We start from the raw sequence: 18,875 nt of genomic DNA on the forward strand, positions 1-18,875 counted from the left end.
AGAGCACAGGGCGCCAGTGGCGAATTTGCCAATCTTGGTGTTCTCTGGCAAATGAAAAACGTCCTGCACGGTGTTGGGCTGTAAGCACAAACCCCACCTGTGGACGTTGGGCCCTCATACCACCCTCATGGAGTCGGTTTCTGACCGTTTGAGCAGACACGTGCACATTTGTGGCCTGCTGGAGGTCATTTTGCAGGGCTCTGGCAGTGCTCCTCCTGCTCCTACTTGCACAAAGGCGGAGGTAGCGGTCCTGCTGCTGGGTTTTGCCCTCCTACGGCCTCCTCCACGTCTCCTGATATACTGGCCTGTCTCCTGGTAGCGCCTCCATGCTCTGGACACTACGCTGACAGACACAGCAAACCTTCTTGCCACAGCTCGCATTGATGTGCCATCCTGGATGAGCTGCACTACCTGAGCCACTTGTGTGGGTTGTAGACTCCGTCTCATGCTACCACTAGAGTGAAAGCACCCCAGCATTCAAAAGTGACCAAAACATCAGCCAGGAAGCATAGGAACTAAGAAGTGGTCTGTGGTCCCCACCTGCAGAACCACTCCTTTATTGGGGGTGTCTTGCTAATTGCCTATAATTTCCACCTGTTGTCTATTCCATTTGCACAACAGCATGTGAAATGTATTGTCAATCAGTGTTGCTTCCTAAGTGGACAGTTTGATTTCACAGAAGTGTGATTGACTTGGAGTTACATTGTGTTGTTTAAGTGTTCCCTTTATTTTTTTGAGCAGTGTATTTTATAACATCAAAGTAAAGCAGCATTGCTTTGCATTCAGCTGTGTTTACTCAGCATCACAACATGGAGGTCATGGTTTGTGGAATAGAGGAGGGAGAAACGCTAGAACACAGCGGCTGCTGTTTTGACAAGGGTAATTGATTCTAAGATGTCTTTGAAGTGAGAAATAGTGACTCATAAAACACAGATTCTTTCCTCCTTTGCTGTTTGTTCTTCCCTTACATAAAGCTAATAGTCTTTCTTTCCTGGCTGCTATTCATTTTCAGCAGAGCCAGAGCCCTCACTAGTGATAATAAAGAGTAAAACATGTTATGAAAGTGATTGGAGTTACTGTAATATTTGTATACTATATTTGAAAACTCTTGAGGAAAAACAGTATGTTCACAATCCTTGATTGCTGACAGTTGAGAAATAGCTGACTCGATTTGAGTTTATTTTATGAAATGGATGGTGAGTTGTGAATTCTGTACACTTACGGCATTGTTTAAACTTTCCAGTAGACTTTGAAATGCACTTCCTTCTAAACTTCTGATTGTTCTCCGTAGCTCATGTCAGGCATGGATTGAAGCATGCATGTACGCTGGGCCTGTCATGGTGGAATCTGTGTCTGACTATGTGCATGTGTGACTGGGATTCTGCTATTCTGACAGGTGCCAAAGGCAATATTTCTCTCTATTTTTGTCTCTTTTGTACTAAAGATGGAATGGAACAAGTGCCTATCACCATTCCCTCTTTGACAGCTATACCTGTGGTGTGATATGTGGTGCTAACAGCACTAAATAATGCAAATAGAATATTCATGATAGATTGAAGTGTTGAAATAGGCTTTAGTGGCTGATATCTCTTCGTTTGTTTCCAGTCACCCAAATCAGGTTTCAACTCAGCTAGACCACCTATCCCTATCTAAATAATTGACAATGAAGTGTTCCATTACTCCAGACCTAGTCAAATGTTTGGAAGTGGCCTGTCTTAAGGAAGTCTTACAAAAGCATAGATGATGTTAGATGAGGGGAAGAACGAGAAATAGCAAGAGAGAGAAAGAAAGGGGGCAGTTTAAGAATCCAGTTAAAACCCCTTTCTATTCGACTACAAGCCGAGTCCTCTAAATTCATTCCAGACACCTAACGCTTCATCCTTCTGCAACTAAGCAGGGTCAGAAATGTTGAAACAACCAGCTATGTATCTGTTAGCAGCAGGAAACCTCATCCAAACACGGTCAAGATCCAGCTCTGTAGGAGGGAAATTATAGGGTATAGGACGGCTCTGATGTGACTGTGAAATGTACAGTAATGCTACAGTGATAATAGACTTGAACACCAGATGCTGCAAGTGAGCCACAATCACTCCTGAGCTGCAGATGGTTCTAGTGCCATGGTAACTGTGTTCCTTTGGGGGTCCTACATCAGATCCAGGGGACTCAAATTGCAGAGCAAGAGAACTGAACTGGAGATAGAGCGTAGTAATGAAGACCATGAGGAAGATCCATTAGTGATAGCAGTGCTTGATTTCTCTGTTAATTAGACAGTGGTTGACTCAGCCGTCTAAATGTTCTACATAGGAAATAGGTGCTTGGGCTGCCATGCTTAAGTGAGCATCATTAGACACAACTGCTGTCTTATAGAAACCCAAAGAGCTGTCATTAGGAAAGTAATCTCACATCTCTCTTTTAGTCAGAAGACCGGGAAAACATCTTGGCTTTTTAGCATCAATGGAAAAACTATGACATTAAAACAATTCAAATCTATCACACCTCAGTTTTGCATCTGCAGGATGTAGATTAAATACATCTTTCATGCAAATAGTGAGAATAACAGTCCAATGGCCTCATAGTCTTTGTCAGACTCCTTTGTCAGGTGAAATAAAATGAAGCGTTTGACAGTGAGGAGGGGTTTGGAGCATGTTGCTGAGACAATGTTCTTTATTATGGAATGCATTGTGTGACAAATTGCTTTTCACTGTAGTTCGTAAGAGAGCAGAGTACATCTGTCAAAACTAGTGTGAAGGATGGCGTTACCTTGGAGATGCAAAGGGGGGTTTGTGCAATCTATAATAAAACATAAATCATTATTTTACAAAGTAAAACTGGACAGAACCTTTAGGCCACTGTGACAAGGTCAGAAGCAAGATGACAAAGAAGAATGTTGTAAGAATGGCCAGCTTTGATATTGTGAAAATGATTGAAGAACAATCATTTTTGGAGATGTTTGAAGTGTAGGTGTATCCAAATGGAAGGCATCATTAGGTGTGCATTAGAGCCTACAGCTGTGCGGTGCAGTAGAAAGACAGTCAGGGTACTTTATGATGGAGCTAACTGAAGAGTAACATACTGTAGAAATTGGAGATAAATCAATGCCACTCAATCGATTGGATGTAAAGACAGCTAGCTCTCGTGTTATAGAGACTTATAGAGACTTCTCACATCTATTCTTTTACAAGACCTTACACATGGCTTTTATGATCTTCCTCCTGTCAGTATGCACTAGAAACTGAGGCGGGCCACTCGATAGAAACAGCATTTGATCAATTGGCTGTAAATTGGCAATAATATTGGAATGATATCAGCCAAGCCATGCCAAGTGAATGCCCAGCCCACCACATTGAGTTGAGTAGAGTTTGTGAATTATATCATATTGCTGTAGAAGTTCTTGTGTGTTCCTCAAAACTCGGTGTGTATTAGCTGGGCTTCTCTCTCCCCTCCAGTGAAGAGGAGCTGACTGGTGTGGCTGCTCCTCTGAGCCTTCAGTCAGAACGCCATAATTACGCTGCTCCAGATGGCTTGCATATTGTCTTGCTGTTGGCTAGGCTTGAAAATAGCTTTTAATCTTTAGCATACAATAAAATTGTCTCACTCAGCAGACGTGTCAATCTGCAGCTATTCTCAACATGTGTTTCTGTAATCCCTTATCACTACTGGGGAGCTTGGCCTTTCCGTATCTCTCTCTCGCTCTCTCTACTCTCCCCCTCCCTTTCTCAGCACTTGGCCCTGTGTAACAGAGAGTGACATGTGTGATTGTTCCTTTCCCCTCATAAGGAATTACAGTTGCGAGCGTGACTTCCTTTCGGGCCGTCTGTGTGCGGCTGGGCTCCTCGCGAGTCACAGAACCTCAGTATAATCTCCATGACGTTGGCTGTCAGGGTGGCTGGGAGCCATGCCTTCTGAGGTGCCCACCATCCTCTCTCTCTGTCTTTGAGACTCCATGACATCAATCTGTGCGTAGTTTGTATATCACTTCTCCTGGCACAAACAAACACACAAATACACGCACACACACACACACACATACTGGCACATACTGGCACATACTGACTGAGTTGTCTTATTTCTCACACACCCCCATGCACTCCTCTGGGGCATGGAAGAGTTAACTTGGCAGAGGTTTCTCCATTTCTGTGAGGTGGCTTTGATCCATAATCTGAGGATGGCATTTTTCTCCAGGGACTGTGACATTGCAGTGGTGCTGTGCTGGTAGTTTTGCAAGCTGGCTGCTGGGCAGAGGGCTGGGCTAATTCACTCTGACTAACAGGAAGTTACACGACAGCAGAACAGGCAGCTTAAGAAAATCTGACTCCCTCGCTTTGAGAGGCAAAACAAAGTAGACCGTTTAAAGAAGAGGTTTATGCGACGACAAGTCTCACCAAATGTTCAGGTAAATGCTGATAAGAAAATATTGATCAGTCTAATAGCATAAACTGTAGCTCTGCAGCCTTTCACCCTGCACTTGTCTATATTGTTTTGGAGCATGTCTGCAAGATGTTCATTCTTAATACGCTCATATAATTTAAATAGGATTATCTTAAATTGAATTTCTAATCGTCCTTCCAACACAAACTAAATTGTCAAACTTAATCAGTCTGCAAGTGCTGAATACTTTTTCTATTCCCTGTGGGTGTAGTAGGCATGCAGCTGGTAGCCTGTTTAGCATTGCTGGTGTTCTGGGTGGCAGAAGCTGTAGAGAGCTGTCCTGATGTCTGTAAATGCACCAAGAAAACCAGCCCTGAAAGGTCAGAGGTCAACTGCCACAAGAAGGGGATGAGGACATTTCCCTCCAACCTGCCCCCTGATTCCTGGATCCTAAAGATGGGTGAGTCCACTTAATGTTTGCAATTGTGGGAAAACCACCGTCCCACTTTAGTATGTGCCAGCTATTTGGCTCCAAATCAATATGTTATTTTATTGACATAACCACAAGAAAGAGGCTAGTGTTAGCATCTTCCAATGGTATTGATTTCTCATGCTGTTTCTGTGGTCCTTGTCCCAGGCGAGAACGGAATAGTCGACCTCCCAGCAAATGTCCTGAAACCCATCCCCAAGATCGAAAGCATCAACTTGGAACGCAATGCCATCAAATCAATACACCCCCAGGCCTTCTCTGGAGCCCAGAGGCTGATGCTGCTCAACCTGTATGGGAATCAGATCAACAAACTCCCTGTGAAAGGCTTCCAGGATCTCATCAACCTCCGCTTCCTCATGCTGGGCCAGAACCACATCTCCAGTGTCAAACCAGACATGTTCACAGGCATGAGGAACCTTTCAGACCTGGACCTGCCCCTCAACTCTCTAATTGCCCTTCCTTCCAACGCCTTCAAGCCTCTGATCGCCCTAAAGGTCCTGGACCTGGCCCTCAACCGCATCGAGAGGATCTCCCCCAAAGGCTTTCTGGGCTTGACAGAGCTGCTGTTCCTCAACCTGGACAACAACAGTCTGAAGAGCATCTCGGCTGGTGCTTTCAAGCCTCTGGCCTCCCTGGAGATGCTGGTGCTGGATAACAACCTGCTGTCCACTTTGACCTCAGCCACTCTGGAGGGCCTGTCCAACCTTCAGGAGCTCTACCTGAGGAACAACGAGCTGGAGAGGCTGCCCCAGGACCTGTTTAGACATACACCCAAGCTCTCCCAGCTGGCCCTCAGTGGAAACCGTTTCAAAAACATGGATGGAAACATTTTCTCCCAGCTGTCTGGTAAGAGATGAATAATGTATAACAAACTTTTCTAGGTGTTTTTTCAAATGCATTTGTGGACTATGTGTGTCATATGTGTACTTCATGTTTGATCATTTGTTCATAAAAAGTCATATGCATTTATTTTATAAAAAAAAGTGTCACAATGAGCATAATCTGATTGTCCTCTACCTCCCTCCAGGCCTGAGGGAGGTGTATCTCCATGACAACCCCTGGACATGTGACTGCAACATCAATGGCCTGGTGCGGTGGGTGTCCCAGACAAAGGCCAACCTTTCCCCTCTGGAGTCCCTGAGGTGTGTTGCCCCGACAGAGTACCGCAACAAATCCCTTAGCAGCCTCAAAGACCAGAACCTACGCTGCCGGGCCTAGACTAGAGCCAAACCAACCTTTACTCTGTGCTACCAGACCGAGACTAAAGCCACACCAGTCTTTCCTCCACACCAGCATCCTGCATCAGCCACGTTACATTTTTACATTTTACATATTTTGCAGACACTCTAATCCAGAGCGATTTACAGTAGTGAGTGCAGACATTTGCATACGTTCCTGCTACAGAGTAACCTGTTATACAACACTTAATACTTAGCTATTGTCCAACGACAGCACAGTTACCCATTATTTTGCAACCCTAGCCTAGGTCCAGCCACAGAATGACATGCCATTGTGCAACATCTAGGCAGCCATGGCCCGATAACTGACAACTGTACAATTAGCTTTTACTGTACAACCATAAGCGAAAGTTAGTATAAACACCGCAATAAACGTCCCGTTTATTTTCAGCAAACGTGTAAATATTTGTATGAACATAACAAGATTCAACAACTGAGACATAAACTGAACAAGTTCCACAGACATGTGACTAACAGAAATTGAATAATGTGTCACTGAACAAAGGGGGGGTCAAAATCAAAAGTAACAGTCAGTATCTGGTGTGGCCACCAACTGCATTAAGTACTGCAGTGCTTCTCCTCCTCATGGACTGCACCAGATTTGCCAGTTCTTGCTGTGAGATGTTACCCTACTCTTCCACCAAGACACCGGCAAGTTCGCAAACATTTCTGGGGGTAATGGCCCTAGCCCCCCCCCCCCCCGATCCAACAGGTCCCAGACGTGCTCAATGGGATTGAGATCCGGGCTCTTCGCTGGCCATGGCAGAACACTGCCATTCCTGTATTGCAGGAAATCACGCACAGAACAGGCAGCATGGCTGGTGGCATTGTTATGCTGGAGGGTCATGTCAGGATGAGCCTGCAGGATGGGTACCACATGAGGGAGGAGGGTGTCTTCCCTGTAACACACAGCATTGAGATTGCCTGCAATGACAACAAGCTCAGTCCGGTGATGCTGTGACACACCGCCCCAGACCATGACGGACCCTCTACTTCCAATTCAATCCCGCTCCAGAGTACAGGCCTCGGTGTAAGGCTCATTCCTTTGACAAATAAACGCAAATCCGACTATCACCCCTGGTGAGACAAAACCACAACTCGTCAGTGAAGAGCACTTTCTGCCAGTCCTGTCTGGTCCAGCAACGGTGGGTTTGTGCCCATAGGCAACGTTGTTGCCGGTGATGTCTGGTGAGGACCTGCCTTACAACAGGCCTACAATCCCTCAGTCCAGCCTCTCTCAGCCTATTGTGGACAGTCTGAGCACTGATGGAGGGATTGTGCGTTCCTGGTGTAACTCGGGCAGTTGTTGTTGCCATCCTGTACCTGTCCTGCAGGTGTGATGTTCGGATGTACTGATCCTGTGCAGGTGTTGTTACACGTGGTCTGCTGTTAGTGTCTTAATCACCGTTCCACAGGTGCATGTTTAATTAATTGTTTATGGTTCATTGAACAAGCATGGGAAACGGTTTTTAAACCCTTTACAATGAAGATCTGTGAAGGTATTTGGATTTTTTCGAATTATCTTTGAAAGACAGGGACTTGAAATAGGGATGTTTCTTTTTTTTTGCTGAGTTTAGCTGTACAAGCCAAAGAGAAAGAAGAGCTGAAGGGGATATGTAATAGCTTGCCCTGAGCTTTCTGTCATTGAAATATTATACTTTCCATCAACCCCAAACACACAATTTACACGTTCGTTAAACCTGCTATTACCGAAGTGCGCTGAGAAACATGCTACTGTAAAACCCTCACTAATACTGCTCCTGCTTTATCTTTTATTCTTACATATTTTATATTAACTGAAATTAATTTCTAGCACTTCTTTACAGTGATATCCTATGCTGATAAACCTATCATCTTAACATGAGCTTTTTTTCCTAACTCAATATGTATATAGGGCAATTGTATTATTTTCACAGATATGGAATCATTCCATGCTTATTAGTTTGATATCTTTGAGAATTTGGCTATGCTTCCGAGCTTGTCTCTGTAGGTTGTAATGAGTGAATCTCCTAATCTAAAGCAAAATGAATATATCTTATTGTTTCCATTGAGTGAAAAATATGTGCTGCCATTGTACCTGTACAATCCTAAAACAGCATTTACTAAGTTTGTAGTCTAATTGATTTCATACTGTACATACATTTTGAAATAAAGGCCATTGTGCAATGAACAGCATGTCATCTCTCACAGTTACTGAGGTTCAGTAGATCTTGTTTATACACATGATTTCATCACGTCAAGAGTTATTCAAGCCTTAATACCAACTGTGAAATGATTCATAAGTTCAGAAAATGCAGCTATTTTCTGCTCCAGCCATTCTTGTGTAGAGAAGTGCTGCTTCAAAGAGGGAAAGTAGGTTAAACCATCCTTTTTACTTGCAAAGTGACAGTAAACTCCCATCACCACCTGAGAAGGAATAAGGAATCCCTCATCAGATTGTTACAGCTGAGTAAGCTTCCATAGAAGTCATCGTTACACCTCCACATTCCAGAGCCAGTCAGACAGGCTGCTGAGGCAGACCTGAGCATCTAGGCAGGACTTCCACCATGGCACAGTTCTGTCGCACCTTTCACATGGCTGGCTTTCCATTGTAGCAGCAACAACATAAGGTAGGGGGTATAGTTATGGCAGGCCTATAGTATGCAGTGAAAATAGGCTATTATGTAACTAGCTTTCTACAGCTCTAAATCAATTAATTATATTGTACATCAAAGTATTTTTGGATCACCGGTATTGGTATAGAAAATTACTCTTCAAAACAAATCATTTATGGTCAGTGACACACAGCATATAGAAAAAAGAAGAAATGTCATCAATTAGCTCCAAAAATGTCTGAATCCTGGTTGTCCATGATCTCACAGTGCTGATAGAGTGAACCATCAGATGGTGTTGGAATGGACAGTTGGAAAACCCCACTAGTCTGGAGCCAGAAGCTGTCTGATGACACTCACTCACCTTACCTGCACAATCCAAACCACAGGCCCCACCTTTTTACTCATGGTTAGTTTGCTTCTTTATGCGTCTCCCGCATAGCAAGCTGGCTGTCTTCCTTCAATTACCTCCCATAAATGTAAACATGCATTGGGAAATCGTTGTTGAAGGGATGGGAAATACAAAACTATTACGATATTAAGTCAAAGAAATCTGTCAATTCAATTGAGGAAACATGTTTGACTTCAAAACAGTGTGATAAAGGTTTGAAATTATAGTATAAACAGTATGGAACACAACATTGCATAGAGGCCCCCTCTACTGTAAATAGAATTGGGCTGCAGACAACAGCCCATGGTCTATGTTGTAATATCTGTTGTCTGAGACTTCACAACCCACTCTTACATTCCCCACACACATCATGATGTATCAGGCCAGGGCCAGCTGACAGGGTTGGGGAGGCGACTCAAAACTCAGAAAGTGAGATAAACAAGTTAATTCAATTTGGGTTGATGTGTGGAGGTTGCAAATTGAATCAGCCATTGTAATTCTAAATTGTGTGGCAAAAGCTAAATGGGAAAACAGATCACCGAAAGGAGATAGCTGTAGAAAGACATGGTTGACAAATAGAGTGAAGCCAGTTGACAATGGTAACCTGAGTGCCCACCTCAGCTGACGCATCAGCTGAGATTGCAACAATTAAACGCTAGTTTCTAGTACCTACCTTGTTTGGCGGTCTATTTAAGATGACTGGCTCTGCTCACACACCCTGCCGCTAGTATGCATTTGCTTATTTCGCCGCTGCTGTAACTACCTGTACTCGCTATGCTGATGTTTTCTGATATTAAATGTTCTTTGCGAATGCTCGCTAGTTGTGTTTAAACCTCGCCCGCGTCGTTTAATATGCTCATGTTACAATGTTTGGCTGCTGTTGGGATGTCATTGTTTGCAGGCGTCAAGCATTACATTTGACATTTTAGTAATTTAGCAGACGCTCTTATACGAGGGGGGGGGGGGGTTGCTGTGGGATTATTAAAGACTCTTTGTAGAGGTAGAGTTTCAGATGTTTTTGGCAGATGAGCAAGGACTGACCTAGCTTCAGGGGGAAGCTCGTTCCACCATTGGGGTAACAGGACAGAGAAGAACTTTGACTAGGCTGAGCGGGAGCTGTCCTGTGGGAGGGCAGTGGGAGGACCAAGACACAAGAGGTGGCAGAAAGCAGTACCCGAGTTGCGTTGTAGAGTTTGAGCATAGCCTGAAGGTAGGGAGGGGCAGTTCCTCTTGCTGTTACATGGTCTTGTAGTGGATGTGAGCTTTGACTGGAAGCCAGTAGAGTGTGCGGGGTGACATGGGAGAACTTCTGGATAAGTTGCAGGGGTTTGATTGCACAAGCAGGGAGCCCAGCCAATAGCAGATTACAGTAGTCTAGACGGGAGATGACAAGTGCCTGGATTAGGACCTGCGCCGCTTCCTGTGTGAGGTAATCCTACTTTACTCCAGGGGCGCTGTACTACTATGGGTGACCCTGTAAAACAACACATTTCATTGCACGTATCTGCTGTATGTGACAATACAACATATATTTTTGTGGAGCATGTACCTGCAGGAGCGAGTCACTGCTTTGATGTTTGCAAAGAACACACCAAGGTTCTTTGCACTCTGGGAGGGTGACACCATGGAGTTGTCAATCATGATGGGGAGGTCTTGGAGAAGGCAGGCCTTCCCCCAGAGGAAGAGCATCTCTGTCTTGTCAAGGTTGAGCTTGAGGTGGTGGGCCGACAACCAAGCGGGCAGGCAGAGATGAGACTGGGTGTCAAAAATAGTTGAGCGTCAGTGGGGTCGAGTGTTTCTTGTGGAGAAGAGAGTCTCTGGCCATTTTGAAGTCAGAGGGGATGCCGCCTGTGGTCAGGTATAAGTTGATAAGGGAAGTGAGGAATGGGAAAAAGTCTACAGAGATGGTCTGGAGGAGGGAGGAGGGGATGGGGTCGAGTAGGCAGGTTGTTGCGTGGCTGGACCTCACTAGCCGCAGGATGTCATCTGGAGAGAGAGGAGAAAGAGGTCAAGGCGTAGGGTAGTTGTGTGTGAGTGGGAACAAAAGACTCAAAAAGGCTGAAAGAGGAGCGAATGTCATCAACCTTCTTTTCAAAGTGGTTGACAAAGTTGTCCACAGAGAGGGAGGAGGGAGGGTGAGGGGGTGGAGGATTAAAGAGGTGGAAAATGGTTTCCTAGGGCTGTAAGAGTGATACAGTGGCTTGCTAAAGTACTCACCGACCTTGGCATTTTTCCAATTGTGTTGCCCTACAACCTGGAATTAAAATAGATTTTTGGGGGGGTTTGTATCATTTGATTTACACAACATGCCTACTACCACTTTGAAGATGCAAAATATTGCTTATTGTAAAACAAACAAGAAATAAGACAAAAAAAACTGAAAACTTGAGCGTGAATAATTATTCACCCCCAGAAAGTCAATACTTTGTACAGCCACCTTTTGCAGCAACTACAGCTGCAAGTCTCTTGGGTTATGGCTCTATAAGCTTGGCACATCTAGCCACTGGGATTGTTGCCCATTCTTCAAGGCAAAACTGCTCTAGCTCCTTCAAGTTGGATGGGTTCCGCTGATGTACAGCAATCTTTAAGTCATTCTACAGATTCTCAATTGGATTGAGGTCTGGGCTTTAACTAGGCCATTCCAATACATTTAAATGTTTCCCCTTAAACCACTAGAGTGTTGCTTTAGCAGTATGCTTAGAGTATGCTTAGGGCCATCCATAATTTCTTCAATTCTGACCAGTTTCCCAGTCCCTGCCAATGAAAAACATCCCCACAGCATGCTTCACTGTGGGGATAGTGTTCTCTGGGTGATGAGAGGTGTTGGGTTTGCGCCAGACATAGCGTTTTTCTTGATGGCCCAAAAGCTAAATTTTAGTCTCATCTGACCAGAGTACCTTCTTCCATATGTTTGGGGAGTCTTCCACATGCCTTTAGGCAAACACCAAACGTGTTTGCTTATTTATTTACACTCTCCTGTAAATCCCCGCTCTGTGGAGTGTACGGCTTAAAGTGGTCCTATGGACAGATACCCTAATCTCTGCTGTGGAGCTTTGCAGCTCCTTCAGGGTTATCTTTGGCCTCTTTGTTGCCTCTCTGATTAATGACCTCATTGCCTGGTCTGTGAGTTTTGGTGGGTGGCCCTCTCTTGGCAGGTTTGTTGTGGTGCCATATTCTTTCCATTTTTTTTTATAATGGATTTAATGGTGCTCTGTGGGATGTTCAAAGTTTAATATACTTTTTTATAACCCAACCCTGATCTGTACTTCTCCACAACTTTGTCCCTGACCTGTTTGGAGAGCTCCTTGGTCTTCATGGTGCCGCCCCTTGCTTAATGGTGTTGCAGACTCTGAGGCCTTCAGAACAGGTGTATGTATGTATGTATGTATGCATGCATATATATATATATATATATATATATACACACACACACAGAGAGAGATCATGTGACACTATAATAAAGTCCACCTGTGTGATCTTATTTAGAGACTTCTTAGCAAAGGGGTGAATACATACAGTGCCTTGCGAAAGTATTCGGCCCCCTTGAACTTTGCGACCTTTTGCCACATTTCAGGCTTCAAACATAAAGATATAAAACTGTATTTTTTGTGAAGAATCAACAACAAGTGGGACACAATCATAAAGTGGAACGACATTTATTGGATATTTCAAACTTTTTTAACAAATCAAAAACTGAAAAATTGGGCGTGCAAAATTATTCAGCCCCCTTAAGTTAATACTTTGTGGCGCCACCTTTTGCTGCGATTACAGCTGTAAGTCGCTTGGGGTATGTCTCTATCAGTTTTGCACATCGAGAGACTGACATTTTTTCCCATTCCTCCTTGCAAAACTGCTCGAGCTCAGTGAGGTTGGATGGAGAGCATTTGTGAACAGCAGTTTTCAGTTCTTTCCACAGATTCTCGATTGGATTCAGGTCTGGACTTTGACTTGGCCATTCTAACACCTGGATATGTTTATTTTTTAACCATTCCATTGTAGATTTTGCTTTATGTTTTGGATAATTGTCTTGTTGGAAGACAAATCTCCGTCCCAGTCTCAGGTCTTTTGCAGACTCCATCAGGTTTTCTTCCAGAATGGTCCTGTATTTGGCTCCATCCATCTTCCCATCAATTTTAACCATCTTCCCTGTCCCTGCTGAAGAAAAGCAGGCCCAAACCCATGATGCTGCCACCACCATGTTTGACAGTGGGGATGGTGTGTTCAAGGTGATGAGCTGTGTTGCTTTTACGCCAAACATAACGTTTTGCATTGTTGCCAAAAAGTTCAATTTTGGTTTCATCTGACCAGAGCACCTTCTTCCACATGTTTGGTGTGTCTCCCAGGTGGCTTGTGGCAAACTTTAAACAACACTTTTTATGGATACCTTTAAGAAATGGCTTTCTTCTTGCCACTCTTCCATAAAGGCCAGATTTGTGCAATATACGACTGATTGTTGTCCCATGGACAGAGTCTCCCACCTCAGCTGTAGATCTCTGCAGTCCATCCAGAGTGATCATGGGCCTCTTGGCTGCATCGCTGATCAGTCTTCTCCTTGTATGAGCTGAAAGTTTAGAGGGACGGCCAGGTCTTGGTAGATTTGCAGTGGTCTGATACTCCTTCCATTTCAATATTATCGCTTGCACAGTGCTCCTTGGGATGTTTAAAGCTTGGGAAATCTTTTTGTATCCAAATCCGGCTTTAAACTTCTTCACAACAGTATCTCGGACCTGCCTGGTGTGTTCCTTGTTCTTCATGATGCTCTCTGCGCTTTTAACGGACCTCTGAGACTATCACAGTGCAGGTGCATTTATACGGAGGCTTGATTACACACAGGTGGATTGTATTTATCATCATTAGTCATTTAGGTCAACATTGGATCATTCAGAGATCCTCACTGAACTTCTGGAGAGAGTTTGCTGCACTGAAAAAAGGGGCAGAATAATTTTGCACGCTCAATTTTTCAGTTTTTTATTTGTTAAAAAAGTTTGGAATATCCAATAAATGTCGTTCCACTTCCTGATTGTGTCCCACTTGTTGTTGATTCTTCACAAAAAAAAAATACTGTTTTATATCTTTATGTTTGAAGCCTGAAATGTGGCAAAAGGTCTGAAAGTTCAAGGGGGCCGAATACTTTCGCAAGGCACTGTATTTACGCATCACCTTTTCATTTTTTTTTCCATTTCACTTCACATCATTTGGACTATTTTGTGTATGTCCATTACATGAAATCCAAATAAAAATCCATCTAAATTACAGGTTGTAATGCAACAAAGTAGGAAGAACGCCAAGGGGGATGAAACCTTTTGCAAGGCACTGTAGAAAGTTGCTTTAGCAGCAGATACAGAGGAAGATATGGTAGAGAGGGGGGAGTTAAAGGAGAAGAGATCCTCCGGAAGTTTAGTTCTGTATTTTTGCTCAGCTGCCCACAGCCCTGTTTTGTAAGCTCGCAATAAAATCACTCGACCACGGAGCAGGAGGGGAGGGCTGAGCCGGTTGGGAGGAAGGGGGACAGTGCGAGTCATAAGATGCGAAAAGGGGCCGAGCAAGGCACCATGCAACCATGGTGCAGCTGTAGGACTTTGAGGATCCGAGGACCCATGCCAAATATTTTCAGTCTCCTGAGGGGATTAGGTTTTGTTGTGCCCTCTTCACGACTGTCTTGGTGTGCTTGGACCATGTTCGTTTGTTGGTGATGTGGACACCAAGGAACTTGAAACTCTCAACCTGCTCCACTACAGCCCCGTTGATGAGAATGGGGGCGTGCTCGGTCCTCCTTTTCCTGTAGTCCACATTCATTTCCTACAGAAAGAGGAGCTAACAGGTATAGAAAACACACACATAGTTAACAAAAATACAAAAGAACAAAATGAGAATCTGAAAATAACTAGGTAAAATACTCAAGTGAGAGAGTGCCGCCTTCTTTATTTCCTTCCTAGAACAACTCAGCAGAACCGTCTTTGTTTTGGCGACGAGACCGCCGCTGACACGACCGTCGCTTACAGCTGCCATTCAGAAAACAGGGGATGCTGAAGTACTAACATTAATTGCTAATTGCCTAGCAGAGCTGAAGGGCACACCTCCTGGTACTAATTGCTGATTGCCTAGTAGAGAAGAAACCACTCCCTACCAATACAGCTACTGATTGCCAAACAACAACAGTCACAAATTTCTCTGCCCCTTAATACTGGTTGATGTGTCAACAATCAGTTGCAAGTTATGAGCAGTCAGAAAATCACTACTGAGAAGACAGACAGTACTCAAAATAGCCAACATCAGATTAAGACAAACATTTTACTAATCACTCCTGGAGATATCAGGAGTCCTCTAGCTATAGATTGAGCCATGTTGCTGCTCTACTGTTGTCAGGCAATAGCCGGCTACAACTAGCTAAGTAGAATTAGTGTCGGAGTATACTTTGTTTGTTCCCAATGCCAGCTTTCGGGCAGAGTCTGTGCGCTCACTCGGTGAACACACACCCCATCATGGAGAATAATATCTTGTCCATACAAGGAGGAAGTAGCCGATGCTAGGCTAGCTATACAGGCCTATGTGTCGATATAGAGTGAGTGAGTAGCAATGTTTTCTGATCATGAGCAGGAGATGTTGCTTAGCACAGTGATTCAACAGTATTTCTGTCTCTATGCGGCCGTTCATTTGTTTAGTGGAGCATCAATATCGATAGTAGCTATCACTGTTTGTCGAGCAGCTCAGGAGACCGCTGCAAGGCACACCATCAGCGCAGCAGTCACACTTTAAATGTTGTACAAATGATTTCTGACTATTCTTTGGAACCTTATTCCTTTACAAGGTTTAAGCTAGAAACATTTAACTTAATTTGCAGACTGGTCTGGATTAGTGTGCTTGTATAGATACAAATCTGGTGCTTTCTGCTCTGAGCAAATCAGAGTATCTGCTGTCTTATTAGTGCATACTGTTTCAGGCCATTTGTCTGCAGGTCATCATCCTTACATGCAGCAGTAGGTTAAGGCTGATTTATTATCCATGTTCTAATCATATGTCTGCCCGAAACACCCAAACTGCTACAGACCTATATCTATCCTACCCTGTCTTTCTAAGGTCTTCGAAAGCCAAGTTAACAAACAGATTACTGACCATTTCAAATCCCACCATACCTTCTCTGCTATGCAATCTGGTTTCAGAGCTGGTCATGGGTGCACCTCAGCCACGCTCAAGGTTCTAAAGGACATCATAACCGCCATCGATAAGAGACATTACTGTGCAGACGTATTCATCGACCTGGCCAAGGCTTTCGACTCTGTCAATCACAACATTCTTATTGGCAGACTCGACAGCCTTGGTTTCTCAAATGATTGCCTCGCCTGGTTTATCAACTACTTCTCTGATAGAGTTCAGTGTGTCAAATCGGAGGGCCTGTTGTCTGGACCTCTGACAGTCTCTATGGGTGTGCCACAGGGTTCAATTCTCGGGCCGACTCTCTTTTCTGTATACATCAATGATGTTGCTCTTACTGCTGGTGATTCTCTGGTCCACCTCCACGCAGACGACACCATTCTGTATACTTCTGGCCCCTCCTTGGACACTGTGTTAACTAACCTCCAGACGAGCTTCAATGCCATACAACTCTCCTTCCGTGGCCTCCAACTGCACTTAAACGCAAGTAAAACTAAATGCATGCTTTTCAATCGATCGCTGCCCGCACCTGCTCGCCCGCCCAGCATCACTACTCTGGACGGTTCTGACTTAGAATATGTGGACAACTTTAAATACCTAGTCATTTGGCTAGACTGTAAACTCTCCTTCCAGACTCACGTTAAGCATCTCCAATCCAAAGTTAAATCTAGAATCGGCTTCCTATTTCGCAACAAAGCCTCCTTCAATCATGCTGCCAAACATACCCTCGTAAAACTGACTATCCTGCCGATCCTTGACTTCGGCGATGTCATTTACAAAATAGCCTCCAACACTCTGCTCAGCAAATTGAATGCAGTCCATCACAGTGCCATCCATTTTGTCACCAAAGCCCCATATACTACCAACCATTGCGACCTGTATGCTCTCGTTGGCTGGTCCTCGCTACATATTCGTCGCCAAACCCACTGGCTCCAGGTCATCTATAAGTCTTTGCTCGGTAAAGCCCCACCTTATTGCAGCTCACTGGTCACCATAGCAGCACCCACCCATAGCACGGGCTCCAGCAGGTATATTTCACTGGTCATCCCCAAAGCCAACACCTACTTTGGCCGCCTTTCCTTACAGTTTTCTGCTGCCAATGACTGGAACGATTTGCAAAAATCACTGAAGTTGGAGACTTATATCTCCCTCACTAGCATCAAGCATCGGCTGTCAGAGCAGCTGTACACAGCCCATCTGTAAATAGCCAATCCAACCAACTACCTACCTCATTCCCATATTTGTTTTAGTTTTTTTTTATGCTCTTTTGCACACCAGTATTCATACTTGCACATCCTCATCTGCACATCTATCACTCCAGTGTTAATTGCTAAATTGTAATTACTTTGCCACTATGGCCTATTTATTGCCTTACCTCCTTACTTAATTTGCACACACTGTATACAGATTTTCTATTGTGTTATTGACTGTACGTTTGTTTATCCCATGTGTAACTCTGTGTTGATGTTTTTGTCACACTGCTTTGCTTTATCTTGGCCAGGTCGCAGTTGTAAATGAGAACTTGTTCTCAACTGGCCTACCTGGTTAAATAAAGGTGAAATATGTATATTTTTAAAACAGTCGTTATGGCATGGCTGCTATTATTGCTATAGCCAAGAGCTCACGGTGAAGTTGTGGTGACATAGAGGCCAACACTAGCTACCCTGTAAGGGGTGCGTAACTGGTGGCAGGGAAGTCAAACGCAGGAGAGCAGAACTTGGTGAATAGCCGGAGCAGTTTAATATATAAAACTAACAGCATATAAAACAACAAACACATTGGTACAAAACCCATAGCGCACCAGTAGCGCATAGCACAATAAATTACAATAAACATTTCCCGACAAGGACATGGGGGAAACAGAGGGAAAATATACAACATGTAATTAGAGAATTGAAACCAGGTGAGTGTGAAAACAAGAAAAGAGATGGAATATGAAATATGAAAAATGGATCGGTGATTGCTAGAAGACTGGTGACGTCGACCACCGAACACTGCCCGAACAAGGAGAGGAACCGACTTCGGCAGAAGTCGTGACATACCCTTTCAATTGTGATGCATGTAATGGCTTGGAACATCGCGGTATGATGGCAGACACATTCATTTTACCCAGGTGCAAAACAAATGTTTTCTCAGATCCTTTACCCACATGCTATGTGGCTTTCAACACGAACATACATTCATTGAGAATGTGCTGCTTTTAGTGTCTGTGTGTCCTTGTGTGCTTTTATTGTGTATTTATTGTGATGGGTGTAATGGCTGGTGCAATCAATTTCCCCTTTGGGGGATTAATAAGTACTTATCTTATTTACCTTACTAATGCATTATCGGGTTTTACTGTGTTATACCTTAGTGGGGAAGCTGACTTCTAAACAGCGATGAATGTACTTGCCAGTACTATGCCTCATGGTTGCTTCTTAGATAAGGAGATATTTTAATGTAGACCCACCAGATGATTACTCAACTAGCGGTGTGTCTCCAGGATGGCTCGGTTCGTACTGCTTACGGTTGCTAGTTAGATAGGTGGAATATTTCCATATACCAAGATGACAGCTCATCTTGCCTCAAGCGAGGTTACCAGGCGGTAATGATACCATCATGATCCTGTCAGTATGATTAAAATGTTAGATATTTCCCCCTAGAAA

General features: G+C 44.0%; 1 protein-coding gene across 2 annotated transcripts; it reads left to right on the top strand.

The window, feature by feature from the left end:
* Positions 1–4,187: 4,187 nt before the first annotated feature.
* On the top strand, positions 4,188–8,266 carry si:dkey-1j5.4 (leucine-rich repeat-containing protein 15). 2 transcript variants are annotated; one of them, XM_020495960.2, is made up of 4 exons: positions 4,188–4,393; positions 4,640–4,828; positions 5,006–5,704; positions 5,886–8,266. In XM_020495960.2, the coding sequence occupies exons 2-4, from the start codon at positions 4,645–4,647 to the stop codon at positions 6,074–6,076; spliced, it is 1,074 nt and encodes a 357-aa protein (XP_020351549.1). In that variant the 5' UTR covers positions 4,188–4,393; positions 4,640–4,644; the 3' UTR covers positions 6,077–8,266. The 2 variants fall into 2 exon arrangements, with proteins under 2 accessions (XP_020351549.1, XP_020351550.1); XM_020495961.2 differs by having other exon boundaries at positions 4,263–4,393; positions 4,643–4,828.
* Positions 8,267–18,875: the final 10,609 nt, after the last annotated feature.

The sequence above is a fragment of the Oncorhynchus kisutch genome, linkage group LG12, assembly GCF_002021735.2.
Source record: "Oncorhynchus kisutch isolate 150728-3 linkage group LG12, Okis_V2, whole genome shotgun sequence".
NCBI lineage: Eukaryota > Metazoa > Chordata > Actinopteri > Salmoniformes > Salmonidae > Oncorhynchus > Oncorhynchus kisutch.